The 18239-nt window shown below is 41.5% G+C and overlaps 1 protein-coding gene across 2 annotated transcripts; it reads right to left on the bottom strand.

Annotated features, from left to right (window-relative positions):
- Positions 1-81: 81 nt before the first annotated feature.
- Positions 82-17226, bottom strand: LOC149943275 (uncharacterized). Of its 2 annotated transcripts, XM_090177433.1 has the most exons (13): positions 16879-17226; positions 16473-16665; positions 13573-13666; positions 12033-12115; positions 11910-11971; positions 11629-11700; positions 11495-11569; positions 10087-10233; positions 2095-2193; positions 1886-2018; positions 1379-1464; positions 1096-1299; positions 82-485 (listed from the first exon to the last, which is right to left on the bottom strand). In XM_090177433.1, the coding sequence occupies exons 1-13, from the start codon at positions 16906-16908 to the stop codon at positions 372-374; spliced, it is 1392 nt and encodes a 463-aa protein (XP_090033559.1). In that variant the 5' UTR covers positions 16909-17226; the 3' UTR covers positions 82-371. The 2 variants fall into 2 exon arrangements, 1 of the variants encoding a protein (XP_090033559.1); XR_016481153.1 differs by lacking the exon at positions 82-485 and having other exon boundaries at positions 1169-1299; positions 1882-2018.
- Between the last annotated feature and the right edge of the window lie 1013 nt (positions 17227-18239).

The following is an 18239-nucleotide window of genomic DNA, read 5'->3' as shown; positions in this document are numbered from 1 at the left end:
GAAAAATAATTAAATCATGTACAAATATTTTCTTTATAGGTTCCTATAAAATCCCCTGAATAAATCCACTGAATAAACATTAATTAAATGTTGACGGAATTTGTAACTAAAAGTAGCAATGGTTCAATATTTTTACTGGTCAAAGATTCTTTCACAAGCCCAAGTAATGTTTCATACAAAAGACAAACGATATGAGCTTACTATTATAGTAAACTATTTCAATCCAACCTAACGTAACCCTAACCTAAATTAACCAACACAATACGAAAAACTAGGTCTAGAAATCGATTCACGAATCAGATGAAATCGATGACGTAAGTTGCCAATCGTCGCTTCTTTGATGGTAAAATTGTTTTTTTTTAACTTCAATATCATGACAAATTCCTCGAAACATTAGACAATATTTCCACAAATTTCTGTACATCAGAAAAGGAATTATACAGAGGAACTGCCGCCACTCTCAGGACACTGGTTCTCTCGTCACACTAGAAATGAAAAAACTATGTTGAATACTGACCAGAACTCATAGGTGCTACTAAGAATAGTTATCTTCTACGGTACGACAATGACCGAACATTTGTTTAGACGAATTTAACCTCACAGCTTGCCAGTATGCTCCTCCCGTTAAAAAATAAAATCAGTGGTTTATCCTTGGTTCCCTAAGACTTACGTGACGGAGAGAGTGTATTTAGGAGAATGAGGATGTTGCGAGATTTTAACCTTGGCCTTATAAACGTTTAAAAAGTAACTTAGCACCACTTACAATAACACCTCGTTCGAGTAAGGCTCGGTGTACTTGGCTTTATTAACTTTAAAAAATCAACTGATCACCACTTACCATAACACCTCGTTCGAGTAAGGCTTGTTGCACTTGGCTTTACAAACTTTTAAAAATGGACTGAGCACCACTTACCATCACACCTCGTTCGAGTAAGTCTTGGTACACTTGGTCTTATAATCTTTTACAAATCTATTGAGCACCACTTACAGGGAGGCTCTGTATTGATTGAGCACCACTTACCATAATAACTCGTTCGAGTAAGCTTGTTGCACTTGACTTTATAAACTTTAAAAAATCAACTGATCACCACTTACCATAACACCTCGTTCGAGTAAGGCTTGGTGCACTTGATGAGTTTTCCCCCCGAACAAAAGACTCAATTGACTTCCTCTTTGTTTCGGATCGGAAGGCGTTATTATCGGAATTTCCGGAAGTTTCGACTTTAACAAGTACTCCATGTACCCGGTTAAGAGATATTGTTTTTCCAAAAGCATTTCACGCTTCGCATCTTCAAATATCTATTATAATAAATATGTCTTTAAATTTCTACTAGGGTAAGAAACCACCTTTAATAAAGAGATCTGTAAAAAACGTTACTTCAAGGCTGCTCAACAACATGGCGGTCAATACGGGTGATTGGTTGCTTAATTTAAATCGATCCGCGCCCTCCGCTGGCTCGAAATCTAAGAACAACACGCCCAAGAAAATTAGTACTGTGTCAAACCAGAAGTTTCTAATATATATCTGACGAAAGAGTATCCATATAGCCATTAAAATTAATTTAGTACTTTCATAGGCTCGGAACTGATTCCGTTGGGCGCCAAAAAAATGCAAAATGTAAAAATTACACCGCGTAGGGATATTAACCTATTGATGACCTATATTTTACGGATGGAATAGAATAATAAAATAAATATATTTAGCCTCGCACTATTTTTTCTTCCCAAAGGGTTTTTTTTTAATATCCAACGGGGCCCTGCGTAGGCACATGTATCATGCGAGATAGGTAGATGAATTGCTATTTCGTACGAGGTATATAATTTACTTCTGGTCCATCCTATTCGTTTCAATCGATCCACAGAATTCCAAAAGAAAATTACCTACATTCATGGAAATCAAATCTAGTTTTCAGATCATTTCCCCACCAGCCTTTCAAGAAACGTGAGTCGCTGTCTTCACCGGTGTATTTCTTATTGACGTAAAGACCTCCAAATCCTCCAGGTCCTCCGTTCAAATACTATTTAAAAAAGTCGAATATTTTGAACTTCTTCAATCGTATATCTCAAGCAGGTTGATATGGAATCAGTGACTACCTTGTAACAACACCAAACTGCAAAATCTGGATTCCATTTATCTAGTTCCACCGGGACATTTCCAACTGAATGTGCCAAGTCCAATCCGATTACGCAACCCTGCAAATAAACAACATTTTAACGCACACTCTTATAGCGTTTGACCGCTCTCAAGCGCTCTGGATCGCTCTGATCAACAATGTTCCATTTGCGTGCTCGGATCTGCTCCGATCAAGTTTCGCGTGTTCCATTTCCCGCCCTCGGGTGCTCCGAGATCGCCCAAAACCAATCGGCCGATTTCGACAGATCAACGGATCGAGATCGAGATCGGAGGAAATTTTTGCGTGTTCCTTTTAGATTTTTTGGCAAAATGGCAGACCAAGACGCGAAAATTCAAATGACTAGCAGACGAAAAACAACAAAACGCGTGAATATGATAATGGAATGTTCCATTTGCGGTTTTACTCTAGGCGATTGGAGCGAGATCTTTCACGTCATAGACAGGTTCGGAGCGAATCTCGAGCAATCAAATGCAAAACGCTGTTAGAAATCGCAGTTCCGACCATAGATATATGATATAGTATAGATCCACAATTCTACGGAAGTGACAGCTAGCAGGCAACGTGTATTTTCTGGATGCGGTACTTTATAGCGCCATCTTTCCATCAAAAGCAAAAGAAAATACACCTGATTTCAACTCCACGTTACTATAGGGCTATCAACATTATTCGGCCTAATCTACCGCGTTCATTTTTCCAAATACTAATTTTGAACACCGATAGATGGTACTATTACGTAGCGCATTCAGAAAATATTTTCCAAATAATAATTTCGGTTACCGATAGATGGCACTATTACGTAGCGCATCCAGAAAATATGTCTTCTGCTAGCTGTCTCTTCCGTGTTCTTCCAACGGGCCGTATGCAGCGTAAGGTATGCTATTTAATATATCTATGGTTCCGACCCTGTTCTATTTGAAACTAGCCAGTTATAAATAGAACAAATTCGGTTCTATCTTGGCAAACACTGTTCCCGGGGACGGAAATAGTTCTACTTAGAATTTGGGAGTCAATGAGAACTGTACTCAATAGAATTTTTTTATTTTGATCTAGATAGAACAGTTTATATTTTAATTCAACACTGGTTTATTTATAATTTCGACTTTTCAAAGAAGCAATTTATAATATTTAAATGCATTTAATAAATTGTGTATCGATACTTTTAGTGGCCTTTAAATATTAATTTTAATTAACATAAAAATAAAGATGGTGCTCTTAACCGGTAAAAATGTATTTTATCTTTCGAACCCTTACCCTAAATTTCTGTTGTAACAATAGGCCAAATAATTGTTCGCTATTCCACGGTAATTAGTGTAAAGACAGTAAAGAGTTTTTAAAAGATGGCGTAAGATGGTTTTCTACATGTTTTGAGTCATAGTCCTTTCAATAAATGATAACTCATAGTCGATTATAGAGTTTGTGCTGCTGCGATTGGACATATTACTGGTTTGTATATGGTTTTTCTTTATACTGCCAAAGCTGAGAATTTTCTATGCATAGATATGGCTGCTGTGGTGTAGTACTAAAAAAAAAGAACCGGGGCGCTCCCGGGTTACAGCCAACTTCGATTTCACGCGTAATCGAAGTTGGCAGTACCGGCCACTATATATGTACGTCCAACTTCGATTTTTAGCGTGACCGAAGCTGGCCGTACCTAGGTAACGATTTGAAATTGTTATGGTATTTTCCTGTGAGCAAAATATATAATAAATTCACACACCCTTTATACGAGAAAAATGATTTACGAAATAGAAGCAAGGTGCGCCCTGGCAAGTTGAAAAAAAGAGGCAGGGCGCGCCCTGGCAAATTGGAATAACCAAGGCGTGGCGGCGCCCTGCCTTTGAAAAAAGCACCGGGGTGACGCCTTGGCCCGACTACACCACTATTCTGGCAGCATTTTTAAACAGGGTTCAAGACAGTCATAGTGAAATTTATTTAAGAGCCTATTAACCTTTTCAGTTTCCATAGAGCTCATAGGCTGCTGGATTTTTGTTTGCTCAGCCGACGATTTCCCATTATAAAAACAAAGCGTCTGTTTAACCGATGAAAGTCGAGCAACTTACGAACTTCTTGTCTTGGCCGCTACGTGGGCCAATGTAAACTGAAAGGACTAATTTGCGGAGTTACTAATACAAATGGGCACGCTAACCAACTGCTGATTCATACCCGAATCGGTTGTTCGGGTTGCGGCGTTCCATAGCTAACGGACAGGCGCGGATCCAAAGGGGGGGGGTTGCACAAAAAAACCAAGACGAATGGAGCTCGGGGACTGGTCGCATGTATGAAATAACTTGTATATTAAAAAAGTCTTAAAATAAAAACTTAATTTCTCTTTTCACATATAAGATGTATCGGCCCCCCTCTTTGGCAGATCCTAGATCCGCGCCTGATAACGGAAGGGTATCAAATTAACCTATTCGACGAGCTAATTTTTCCGATTCGTTTGGAACGGTTTTGTAATCGTCTGCTTATTGTGGAATATTTCTTTTAGTCGCCATTTTGATTGATTAGCCTTAAAATGTTTTTTAACGTTTTGACGTTGAACAATGTTAAATAATCAAAAGAAACTGTAAAGCTTGTTTTCCACTAGCGCGCGTCATAATGTTATTTTCTTTACGCGCGTTAAACCGTTAGAACGTTTCAAAGCTGAGAAACGCGTCGTTGCGCGCGCCAGTGGAAAACAAGCTTAACGCAATCGGACGTATCGGGACCCAAAAGTGTGTCCACTCTAGCTTTGCACCCTTCAAAATGTTTTTGGGAGCTAGTCTCAGAAAAGACTACATAGCTTACTAGTTGACAAAGTACTATCAACTCTATATTTAGTCTATGAATCTGGCGCGATTCATTTATTCGCCCGTAGACACACGATCTAAAATGACTCACTTAGTGGCGCTGAAGCGGAGAAAATTTAGAATTTTTATGACGTGTTATTTACCACTCTCACACTACCGATCTGACAATTTTGGTTGTAGAACGAAGCCAATTTGAATTTTCAAACGATTTTTATAATTACAATACAGATAAATTAGAAGGTAATATTTCCAATTGTCATTATTACCGATTAAGTGTAAAAAGTGTAACCCTAAAAGTCACAAATACAACGAAATTCTATCAATAGTTTAAGTTGTAGGGTTTATTTATGGTAAAATTGGGATGCTAATAATTTGTAAAAAGTGTATCCTTTTCTTTCCGATCTAAGAAAATTATTTTCATTTACTTCTGGTAATGGGAATTTCGTCTGTCAAACATTGGCAACACTGTTTGCAGATTCGCCCACGATTTCAACCATTGAAATCTCATAGGTAACTAGAATGCTGCCGTGTAACTGGCAAATGGACCAAACGCCGTGGCAGACGATAGCCAGATTTCAGCCAATCAGAGCTCAAAGAGTGGTTCTGCCAAGAATTTAATGTCACCAGAGAGAATGACGTCACCTATCTCTCGCTATAGTAGCGGAACCAAGGAGGATTATTATCCTCCTTGGCGGAACCACTCTACGGCCTCTCATTGGCTGAAGGTTCAAGGCGAACTGGCGTCAAGCTCGGCCGTAGGCGGCAGCATTCTAGTTACCTATGAGATTTCTATGATTTCAACGAGTATACAATTATTTTATATACTTTTCGATATTTAATTGTATATTTATTATTTAACTCAGGATGCCAATAACACCGTGAATGGTTTTGGAATTAAAAAACGTTTTGTCATCGAACATCTCTCTCACGTTTGAAGATCAAGAAATATTTTGGTCGAATTCAAAACGAGCGATTATTTGTTTGTTTAGCGCAAATTACGCTTTTCATCTACGGTATCGTCTCAAATTAAAATAATCTCTATGCAATCAATATACAAAAAAATATTTTCAGACTTGACGCCCAAAAAGTGTTAATTTCTATAACAAGTTTTGTCAACAGGATCGCTTAAATTATTTTTAATATTCATTCAAAAAATGGTTTCTTTATAATGTAAACTTTAATAGATTATAGTTTAGTACTAGAACTGTAAAAAGTTCTGAAATAACAGAATGAAGTTCCGCCCGATAACGTCATTTCATTTCAAATGCAACCGTATTAAGTTCGGCCCGAGAACGTCATTTCATTTAAATTGAAACCGTATTAAGTTCGGCCCGATAACGTCATTTCATTTCAATTGAAACCGTATTAAGTTCGGCCCGATAACGTCATTTCATTTCAATTGAAACCGTATTAAGTTCGGTCCGATAACGTCATTTCATTTCAATTGAATCCGTATTAAGTTCGGCCCGATAACGTCATTTCATTTCAATTGAAACCGTATTAAGTTCCGTCCGATAACGTCATTTCATTTCAATTGAAACCGTATTAAATTCTGCCCGATAACGTCTTTAATTTCAAATGAAACCGTTTAAGTTCCGCCCAAGATCGTCATTTCATTTCCATTGAAACCGACACCGTATTGTAACGGGGAGCCGTATCGGGAAGCCTCGGTGTGTTTGTTTATGTTCATAGTACCCTCGGGAGTGTAGAGATGGCGCCACCAGTCCGGCGGCAGTCAGCCGTATCTGGAGTTCAAGGGTCGGCAACAGCGGGCTTTCGGATGGATATAAAGAACGTGCTGGAGAGTCCGAGGTCATTGCGAATCCTGGGACCGATCAACAATCGATTTACCTCCTGTATTAAGTTTAATTTGTAATCGGTTGGTTTAATAAAGAGTTTTTAAGAATGAATCCTGTAGTTTCAATTCGGTTGGACAACAAATAACTCAGTGACCAAACCTTGGTCTCCCGTACCCCTACATTTTTGGAGGCACCGTCGAGATCCTTTTCGGTTTGGTAGCTGGTGAGTCGGAGTTTTTTTTCTCTCCCCGCTTCACGTTTGAGGTCCTGTGGCTATTGCTTGTTTTTAATTTAAATTTTATTGGGTTTATTTACTTTTTCTTTTTAACTTGTTAATTTGTTACGTTTTTAGTTATTGGGTTTTTTTCTCGTATTTTAGTTTAAGGGATTTTTCCCTATTTTTAGTTTTGAATATGTATCTATGGTTCATAGCCGTGTTCTGGTCCTTAGGAGTTATTGTTGGCATTTGGTTGAGGGGCTGTTGGGTGGATCCCTCTCTAGGTCATCTTGGCGGTTCTCGGTTGTCTCGGGGTAGGGGCCGGTCTCGGTTGCCTGGTCGGGGCGGTCAAGGGCAACGGAGGCGAAGGTACAGGGCTCATCGTTCGTCGGATAGTGATCGGTCCTGGTTTCCGGGGGTGTCTAGCTCCGATGGGGATACTGCGTATCGGACCATGCGGAGGGAGGCGTTAGACTTCGAACTCCGTAGACAGCGTCCGGGGGCTAATCCTGTTCTGAGGGAAGTAGATAGGGATTTAATGGATCTAGTTGCTGGGCGTCCGTTAGCTCCGGGTGCGTTGCCTGATCCGGGGGGATCGCTGCTCAAGTTTTTCCTGTACCTGTTAACAACGGTCGGTCGGCGGATGTGGTTGAGTCCTCGGAAACTTTATCGGTGGGTGCAAATTCGGATGATGTTGGAGTGGGGCGATCTGGTTGTTCCGTTTCTCACGGTCATCAGGGTGAGAGTGGGTCTGTAGCTGATCTTTGCCGGGTGCTGACTGAGTTGGTACAGGGGTTGTCCGGTAGGGTTCCTCAGCCAGGGCTTAATATGCATAATCCTTTGGCAGGGCCTGTATCTTCGGGGGGACAGGGTTCGATTGGTGACCCATTTTCATGTGCCTGTTGGGGGGGCAGCGGCTGGAATTCTTCGGGGATCTGGGGTTTCCATCTCTTTGCCTTCTTTTTTGGGTATTCCTTTGGAGGATCCTCGGGTTTTTTTGGGGGATTTCGACGATTACGTTTTGTTTCATGGGGTTGGTCCTCAGGCGGTGGTTCTTCTGTTATCACAGGCATTGCTTGATGAAGCCGGCTTGTGGTTTCGCGATCTTAAGACGCAGCTGGCGGGGGCGGTGACCTGGGATATATTTACTCGGGAATTTCGGGATCGTTTTCTTTCGCCTGATAGGGAGAGTGCCCTGAGGGCTGATCTTTGGGGAATTGTCCAGTCGGAGGGGGAGAGCATTCCTGCTTTTCGTCGGCGGGCGGTTGCTTTGAATTCTCTTTTGGGGAATCCGTTGCCTGAATCGGAGCTTCTGGGTCTTCTGTTGTCCAGGGTCGATCGGTGGGTTTGGGTCTGTTTTTCCCGGGCGCCTTGTAGGTCTATTAAGGAGTTTGACGCCGTGGTTAGGAATCTGGGGCTGGAGCATGGTATAAGGGGAAGGGTTCCTCTGGATGATCCAACTCGGTTTCATACAACGCATGGGTTTGGATCGGTGTATAGGCTGTCTGGGGGTGTGGCTCATGGGAATCCCTCTCAGTTATCGGTTGGTAATCGGAATGGGGGCCAGACTCTTCGGTATGGGACGGAATTGGTTTCAGAGGGGGTGGCTGCCGAGGTAGGTCCTTTGGGGAGTTTTGGTGGCGTATCGTTGACTGTTCTCCGGTGTTAACGACTCCGGGTGTTGTCTCGGTTGGTTCGGGGGTGGTGTCCCTAGTTCCGGAATCTTTGGCTCAAGTTGATGGGGATGCGTGGGAACGGGGTTCTGGGGAGGTGTTGACTTTGCCGGGTCGTTATGGGTGGAATCGGTTGTTGGTTGCTCGGAAGGAGAGTCCTCGGCAGGACGTTTATTATATTACCCCGGGGCCGGTTCGGGAAAAGTTGCGGTCGGGTCCTCAGGTTGCGACGTATCTGCGGGATCATCCTAGCCAGGGTCGGGTGTTGAGTTTGGATAACTTCACTTTTTCGTCTCGGGCGGTTGATTTATTTTCTTGGTCTGGGGGGGTTTTTCCTCTGGTGGGTTTTTCCCGAGGCTTCCCTTTTTTGGGGAGGGGGAAGATGTAACGGGGAGCCGTATCGGGAAGCCTCGGTGTGTTTGTTTATGTTCATAGTACCCTCGGGAGTGGAGAGATGGCGCCACCAGTCCGGCGGCAGTCGGCCGTATCTGGAGTTCAAGGGTCGGCAACAGCGGGCTTTCGGATGGATATAAAGAACGTGCTGGAGAGTCCGAGGTCATTGCGAATCCTGGGACCGATCAACGATCGATTTACCTCCTGTATTAAGTTTAATTTGTAATCAGTTGGTTTAATAAAGAGTTTTTAAGAATGAATCCTGTAGTTTCAATTCGGTTGGACAACAAATAACTCAGTGGCCAAACCTTGGTCTCCCGTACCCCTATAGTATTAAGTTCCGCCCGAGACCGTCATTTCATTTCAATTGAAACCGTATGAAGTTCCACCCGATAACGTCATTTCATTTCGAATGGAATAGTATTAAGTTCCACCCGATAATGTAATTTCGATTCAAATGAAACCGTATTAAGTTCCGCACGATAACGTCATTTAATTTCAAATGGAACCGTATAAAGTTCCCACTGAAATCGTCATTTAATTTAATTTAAAATCTATTATAAAAACGATATTAATTTCTAAATCGAACAAGGCCTTGCTGTTCTAAGTTTACCAGCGAGAGTTGTTCTTAAAATAACAAAATTTTATCAAATACGGGACAAGCACTTAAAACCGCCTTTTGTTCGAAGTTGAGTTTTTTTTCTTCTAAGAGTGCGTGTTTCAATCAAATGCAAGTTAAATAAATGTGAATTGATGGTTGGAAACCAGGGATAATAGTGATTGCGATCAAGAATGTATTTATTTGTGGTTAGGGAAAACGACTATGTTGAAAGAATTTTAGCTATGCGCCCAATCTACCTTACGCTCTAGCAGTTAAGCTCCTTCCTCCAAAAACAAATCAAATCAGCCCGGTATCAAATAGGTTCCCTAAAAATGTCGTCTCCGCCGGTGACGTTTTGCCCTTCCCCCTCAATCGTGCTGGTGGTTAATTGACTGTGCTGCCCCCAAGCACAAATAAATTCGTTATTGTCGCGATATAAGTCATATTCGTTTTAAGTACTCTATGTACTGGAGACTCACCTTATTGCGAGCGGCAGCAATTATGGTATCTGGTTCGAATCGTTGTCCAGTGTAATATTGGACCCCTGGCCATAAAACTATGGCGATTTCATCTCCATATTGTTCTATTAGTCGTACAATATCTTCTATTCTTAATGCGTATTCATTCTAAGAGACAACAAAATGCTATTTAAATACAGGAAAGTCAAGGGGAATGTTAGTGATGGAGCACTTGGAAAAGGCGACTGCAGTTATGCATAATTTGATTACCTTTTCGTGAAAAACAACACTTGCCTCAAGGTGGTATCGAACCACTAACCTATGGGTTATGGTTCCAAAGCCGCTACCATTAGCCTACCGAACCGGCCTCGGTTGTCCAATGTATCGTAGGACCCGGTTGACGGCCGTTTAGGTGGTTGATGTGTGTAGTATTTCACAGTCAAACATTTAAACCAGGTACATTGGACGTCCGAGGCCTCTTCATTCCTTGTCTCGGTAGTTCAATGGTGGTGGCGGTAGGACGATTCCACATCGAGGCAGTGGAAGTTTTTTGGGGTCGAGAGCAGAGTATCCTTGATCCAAAGAGCTATTCAAGTTAATTAAATATTTCATAATAATAATAATAATCAGCCAGGCTAATACCCAAGGCACCACCTTAGGCCTTTGTCATAGAGCGACTTTTAAAGCCATTTATTTTAGGTGGCTGGGCTACAATGCGTAGGAGGGTGGTCGCAAGCCCTGGAAGCCACACGAGCCAACAGCTCCCTACCCTAACTTTTACCGTTAACCTCAACAAGTTTTTATGGAAGGGGAAACCGAGGAGCTCGGGGCAGAACACCTTATACCAGTGGGGAGAGAACTTGCAAACTCAACGCAGAAGAAGTTGTTCCGTGTTTTCACCCAGTGCCACAAGCTGGGATCGAACCCGGCTCCTCTTACTGCGAGGTGAAAGTGCTAACCACTCCGCCACCCCACCTAAACAAATAATTTCTCAATAATGTACAGTTGTATTTGATCAAGAAGCTAAATGGAAAAAGCATTTAATGTATTTAGTTCTGACTTCCGTAACGTCATCCATCTTAATTCCCGATTCCATAATCAATATCACAAAATAGCAGTTGCCCTTTAATTAATATTGAGCTAACTGTTATTTTGCGTCGATGTCATCGAGCTTTAAGCCACCACCATAAGTAACATAATATCCTTAAATATGACACTTCCAATTCTTCTGAAGCATTTTTAAAAAAATAATGAACTACTTCACCATAGACCGTATAAATGATTACGTATCTAAGTACTGAGAACTATCCGTTAACTGTTACCAGTCTTTGATAGCATCAGTTAACGGTAGGATCATATAAGGCTTATTGAAAATTGAAACGCTTTCGACAATAACTAACCTGCCGGTAACATACTGTATAACTTTTACCTTTCGTGGCTTAGCGAGTATCAAAGCCGTCTTGGGGTCGTACCCACTCTTTAGCAATTGAGATTGAGCAACATACTGGAATGATTAATTTAATGATTACATTTTCTTTTAAGCTAACAAGTGAATTAACTTACCAGATCCGAAGAAAATGCGTTTTCCTCCATCAATATCTTATATCGATTTGTGGTTGGTTTGTAAAAATATGTCTGCATATAAATTATTGTTATTATTTTTTGTACAGAATTTTTCACTGACGGAATCTACATGTAATTATCTTGAAAATACTTTTAGGTTTAATTCCACCCATCCCAATTTTGTGATATCAGCAAATAAATTGGTTACATATTTTTTTGCACTATTACTTACTATAATATACGCGAAATCTATATCTGCTACTAGGAATAGTTAAACTCACCATCATCAAGTGAAGATTAACTGTCAGTCCATTTGTAGCTGTTACGTCTTTATAACTACAACCTACAAATAAATCTTGATTAATTGTAGCGTATAATTTTTAAAGCAGAAATCGCAAACCTACCACACAAATTTGCCAATAATGTTTTTAAATATGTCTCGCTATTAGCGAAAGGAAGAAATCCCGAAAAATGAGATTCAGAGCCACTGGAGGGGTAAATATATTTGAACCAAAACTTTATTATTAAAAGCAAGGATGTATTTATTTATACTTGAAGAGAAAGACTTAGTTAAGACGATACGCGAGGTGAAAATGACACCGGCTTCAATTAAGTCCGAAGACGTAAGTTTTAGGGTACCAATGAGGTTAGAGCATGACGTTTACTCCTCGAGCAGGAGTGTAACCGGGAGCAGGAGTGTAACCGGGAGCAGGAGGGTAACCGAAAGCAGGAGGGGTTCCGAGAGCAGGAGGGGAACCGAGAGCTGGAGGGGAACTGAGAGCTGGAGGGGTTCCGAGAGCAGGAGGGGAACCAAGAGCCGGAGGGGATCCGAGAGCTGGAGGGGAACCGAGAGAAGGAGGGGAACTGAGAGCTGCAGGGGTTCCGAGAGCAGGAGGGGAACCGAGAGCCGGAGGGGATCCGAGAGCTGGAGGGGAACTAAGAGAAGGAGGGGAACTGAGAGCTGGAGGGGAATCGAGAGCCGGAGGGGATCCGAGAGCGGGAGGGGAACTGAGAGAAGGAGGGGAACTGAGAGCTGGAGGGGTTCCGAGAGCAGGAGGGGAACCGACAGCGGGAGGGGAACTGAGAGAAGGAGGGGAACTGAGAGCTGGAGGGGATCCGAGAGCAGGAGGTGAACCGAGAGCCGGAGGGGATCCAAGAGCAGGAGGGGAACCGAGAACCGGCGGGAAAACGAGAGCAGAAGGGTAACCTAGAGCAGGAGGGAAATCGAGAACCGGGAGCAGAAGGGGAACCTAGAGCAGGAGGGGAACTGAGAGCAGGAGGGGAACTGAGAGCAGGAGGGGAACTGAGAGCCGGAGGGGATCCGAGAGCCGGAGGGGATCCGAGAGCCGGAGGGGATCCGAGAGCCGGAGGGGATCCGAGAGCCGGAGGGGATCCGAGAGCCGGAGGGGATCCGAGAGCCGGAGGGGATCCGAGAGCCGGAGGGGATCCGAGAGCCGGAGGGGATCCGAGAGCCGGAGGGGATCCGAGAGCCGGAGGGGATCCGAGAGCCGGAGGGGATCCGAGAGCCGGAGGGGATCCGAGAGCCGGAGGGGATCCGAGAGCCGGAGGGGATCCGAGAGCCGGAGGGGATCCGAGAGCCGGAGGGGATCCGAGAGCCGGAGGGGATCCGAGAGCGGGAGGGGAACTGAGAGAAGGAGGGGAACTGAGAGAAGGAGGGGAACTGAGAGCTGGAGGGGATCCGAGAGCAGGAGGATAACCGAGAACCGGCGGGAAAACGAGAGCAGAAGGGTAACCTAGAGCAGGAGGGGATCCAAGAGCAGGAGGGAAACCGAGAACCGAGAGCAGGTGGGGAACCGAGAGCAGCGTTAAAAATCGTCACAAATCGAGAATCGTCACAACATTATCACTAACAATTGTTAGTGTAAATAAATATATTCTTGAATGTATTTAGGATTGGCATTTTTATAATAGATAAACACTTACCGATCGCTCCAGTCTTTCAAAACGCGTTCGATATAATATTTGGTTTTCTTCGGTTGTAGTCCCAATGAATGGCCGCACAAATAAATACATTCATCTGATTAATAAAAGAAAGTCATATACTAGCAACCAACTGCCTCAAGACATTTGTGCATGCCATAAATCTATAATAATATTCCGTAAGTATTTCTTTACTTTCTAAATGCTTAGTGATATCTTTGGTAGAGGCCCATTTCCGTACTCGTGTGAGGCGGGCGAAAAGTACCAAAAATCCCACGCTCGGTTCCCGCTTTTCAATTTTTATGGGAGCTAAAGCGGGTGGCATGTTTCGAAGTTTTAATCAACTTCCGCTTACGCGTCGATTAAAATGATTACGATATCTCCAGCTTTCTCGTCGATCGAAACGATTCGGTTATTTCCCGCTTTCGTGTCGATCGAAACGATTCGGTTATTTCCCGCTTTCGTGTCGATCGAAATGATTCGGTTATTTCCCGCTTTCGTGTCGATCGAAACGATTTGGTTATTTCCCGCTTTCGTGTCGATCGAAATGATTTCCCCATCAGTTTCCCCTTTCTATAAAAACTTGTTGAGGTTAACGGTAATAGTAAATGTAGGGAGATTTTGGCTTTCGTGACATGAAGTGCTTGCCACCACCCTCCTAGGCAATTTTATCCAGCCACCGGTAATTGACTTACGCGCCGGTTAAAATGATTCGTAATTTCCTTCTTAGGTGTTAATCAAAACCATTTGAATATTTCCCGCTTACACGTCGATCAAAAAGATTCGGATATTTCCCATTTACATGTCGATCAAAAAGATTCAGATTATTTCCCATTTACACGTCGATCAAAAAGATTCGGATATTTCCCATTTATACATCGATCAAAACGATTCGGATATCTGCCGCTTACGCGTCGATTAAAATATTTAGGATATTTTCCGCTTACGCGTTGCTTAGGCTCTAAGAGTTTATTTGGCTGAGAAGAACTACCAATACCGTGATAAGTTAATCTGATTAGATCATAATTAAAGTGGTTAGAAGATACTTAGAATAACTAGTTCATATAAAAGATTAAGTTGTAATAAAAATTAACAATTTAAATGTTCGTGTCGAAATTGAAATTAACATAAATTGAAATAAACAGTTGAGATAAAATAAATGTAAAACTAAAAACGGCCCACTGCGCATGCTCTCGCGTTCTCTCACCCATAGCGGCCAGCTCAATCAGCCCAAAATCGCGAATCCCATTTGTGGCCGCTACGGAGATTGTGGCGCTATAATCCTACGGAGATTTGTTGGTTTCTGGTTCATTATGAGGAAGATTGAGAATTAGTCGACATTTTCAAGGAAATGATAGACAAAACCACACTTTTTATACATTTTAATTTGTTTTTCCCGTCGAAAATAATATTTTAAAACCGCCAGATGTCAGTGGCTCTCGCTACTGAGTCAGCTGTTGACAACATGTGGTTGTAGTCGAAGAAAAGAGATAAGAAAGGAAAAGGATAATCGTAAGAGAATAAATAGTTAAAACATATGTACTTTTCGCTTGTAGCTAATTACTAGCCAATAATAAACATTTTAATAACGAAGAAGTCGAAAGTAATAGAAGTTTCTTTTAAAGCAAGGAATACTTCTGCCCATGATTCCATACCAGAGTGACTGAGAAAAATCATATCAACTCGGGCAGGAATTGAACATACAACCATTGGGTTACCGTCCCAACGCCACTACAAGTTATTATTTACATAGTTACAATATGTAAATAATAAATGTTGTACTGAATGTTTCACATTTTGAGAAACTTTCTAGATTGCGGCAGGTTCTTTTACTTTCTCTTAACGAGCTGAAATGGTCCGTATTATATTATCAACTAAAGGTGGAATTATTTTGTGACAGATAAATTTTTCAGTAGTTGAAGCATGGGTGTCATTGAAATCACACTGTAAAAGAGGTTATATGGAAAGTTTCGGAAATAGGTAGGATTAAATTTGGTTACAAATTCCAGGAGATTCTCGAAAATATGAATCCCACTTGTTTGCTTCTGTTATAAGCCACTCTTTAATTAGTGATGTTACCCTAGTTTATCCGTTGATTCCGCCCAAATTAAAAGTACTCTTTGTGAGTCTTTGAAGGCGATCTTAAGTAGCCAGATTTTAGTGGGTGTCTGTAACCCTTGGGAGAAGTTATTTTCCAAATTGTACATAGCCGAACGGCAGTAGCGTAGACAAGGGGGGGTTTCCGGGTCCAGACCCCTCCCTTGGGCCCACCTTTGACTGTACTAAATTTCCACCCCCTTCTCGACCCCCTCTTAACATTCACATACTTCGACCCCCCTCTTAACATTCACATACTTCGACCCCCTCCTTGACGAATTTCTGGCTACGCCACTGCCGAACGGTAGCGATGTTCCACGTTGGTCTCTTTTTGTAGTTGTTGATCAAATCGAGTAAAAATAAATGCCTGGTCATCACCCTCTTTAGCGTCATTAATAATAGTTTGAAGTTTTTGAAAAGGTTGTTCCGCGTACTGTCTGGTTCCGATTTTTACAGAATCAATTTTGTCTTAGGCCTATCGGTTTTGAAGTTTTAAATTTGTCGCTACATTTTGGAGTGTAGATATCTAATATTTATTTTCATTATCTCAGGTCTGACGAAGCCCCCGAACGGGTATGGCGAAACTAGTCGTCTCCTTTTAATAAAAGTGCCGTCGTTATTTCTATTATCTTGGAAACTACTGCAGTGAAAACTGAATGGGGTCGGATTACAACGCTCCCGAACCACGAGAACACTATTTCGCCAACTTTTGATTCGCGCCAATACACGGATTTTGCATTCTTTGACGCGGCCGCTATGGGCGAGAGGACGCGAGAGCACGCGCAGTGGGCCGTGAACTAAATTACCACCGCCAAATTTGTCCGGGTCAATTTCATTTGGTAAAGGCTTCGCGTCCCTTTTGGGAAAATGAAACTGGCTTCTAAAGGCTTTCAACGGGTCGTTTTCGTCCATTGCAGATGCAAATTCGTCTGTTTCAATCTGTGATATCCCGAAATTCTTCGCTTTTTCTAGAAGAGCTCTGCTACACATTGTGAATCTCTGTGAAAATATACCAAAAATGTTCATAGATACAGAAATAAACTATATACGTATAGAAGTATACACTTCGAATGTCTAAGGAAGACTAAGGTGGCCCTGATGACTCTTAAAGAAACGGGTGTGGTTTGCGGTGGAGATTTCGCTCGCGACGTGCTAAGCTACACTCGGCTCCTAGTCAACATTAAGCCTTGTCTCGAATTTGATTTCACTTACCTTCTGCGCTAATTTGAAAGCTGAAACCATCTTAATACGTGACTCTACGCGGAACTAGAGCAGTTTCCCGATGGACAAGACAAATTCTCCAAGATCGTCAATGTGAGAACTTATCGGGGTTTCTTTTATTCATTTTCTGATTAGTCTATTTTCCAGGTGAGTTGCCTTCAATTTCTTTCCGCGGCGCTGTTTCTTAGCAACCGCAGCCAGCCAATCAATTTGTCGTACATTTGACTTACAAGGATAGTACCCGATGTGTTTATTGCCAATTTTGTTCAAAGTCGGGCGTAATGTAGACCTTATGAGACATGAAATTTCCCAAAAGGAGACGTTGCACTACCCATTCGATTTGCCATGGCAACCGAAAACGTTATTTTCTCACAGTTAAAATATGCGCTAATGTAGAATGCAAAAATTTTAATCTAAAATTTAACGAAATTATAATTAGTTTAAATTTAAACAGAGGATTAAATTTCCATTTTTAAAAGCGAATTTTTATGAACCAGATAAAATTCAAACTAATAAAGTAGTTCTTATTATTCAAGCCTAGTACCGATACCAGTTAAATCTTTACTTAGCTCCTACTAAGATTTTAATCGAATTTAATTGTAATATTAATTTTTAGTAAAAGATAAAAAAAATTTAATTTATAAAAAAATAGAGCAATATTACCAAATTTCTGAATGCTCTCCCGTGCTTCAAATCGGATGAAAAAAGATAAATGTTGTTTATCGGAGTAACTGAATACGCAGCCTTCCTCTAAAAACCCTCGGAAATTTCTTAACTTGCAAATAATATAAAAATTTGAGAACCTCAATCAGCTATCCTTATTTCGCTTCGAAATGATTAGATTACCCAGATAATAAATATATAATAAATCAAGAATGAATAAATTAAATTATGTACCATTATTGACCTCAAACGGTATTGAAGTAAAAAATGGCAACTTGCTTAAATAAAATTTTCTCTTTATACTAAACTAAATAATCTAGTTTTTCGTGTCATGTTCTTATCGATAGTTATTTTGTTTTTCTATTCGCGATTGGAATGTAAAGATTAACGTGTTTTCCACAAGATAAATTCAATAGGGCTAAATGATAGTTTAAAGTGGTTGAGGCGTAACTTTAACTACACTAAATTTACACCCTCCCCCTCAGAAATGTAGCATACGGCCCTTGAATATTTATGATCAGCAAATCTAAGACTTATTCTTATTCTGTAAACCAACCCAGAAAATAATTATTTTACTAAAATGAGGAAGGTTTTTGATGCGGAAGATGGCGCTATACAACACTAGTGGGCTTTCCCGCTTCTATTTACTAACGGCGCAAGCTCCGTGGGGCGTTCTTATTAAAACGATA

This window comes from Leiobunum rupestre, chromosome 6 (genome assembly GCF_980474605.1).
Source record: "Leiobunum rupestre chromosome 6, qqLeiRupe1.1.hap1, whole genome shotgun sequence".
In the NCBI taxonomy this organism is placed as follows: Eukaryota; Metazoa; Arthropoda; class Arachnida; order Opiliones; family Sclerosomatidae; genus Leiobunum; species Leiobunum rupestre.
This window is presented reverse-complemented; position numbering and strand designations above follow the sequence as displayed.

Excerpts from the sequence above, each read along its gene's own strand:
- LOC149943275 (XM_090177433.1), bottom strand. The coding sequence starts at position 16,908 with ATGGTTTCAGCTTTCAAATTAGCGCAGAAG. Across the intron at positions 16,666-16,878 it reads CTTTCAAATTAGCGCAGAAG|AGATTCACAATGTGTAGCAG; the intron begins GTAAGTGAAATC and ends ATATTTTCACAG. Across the intron at positions 11,972-12,032 it reads ATTATTGGCAAATTTGTGTG|GTTGTAGTTATAAAGACGTA; the intron begins GTAGGTTTGCGA and ends ATTTATTTGTAG.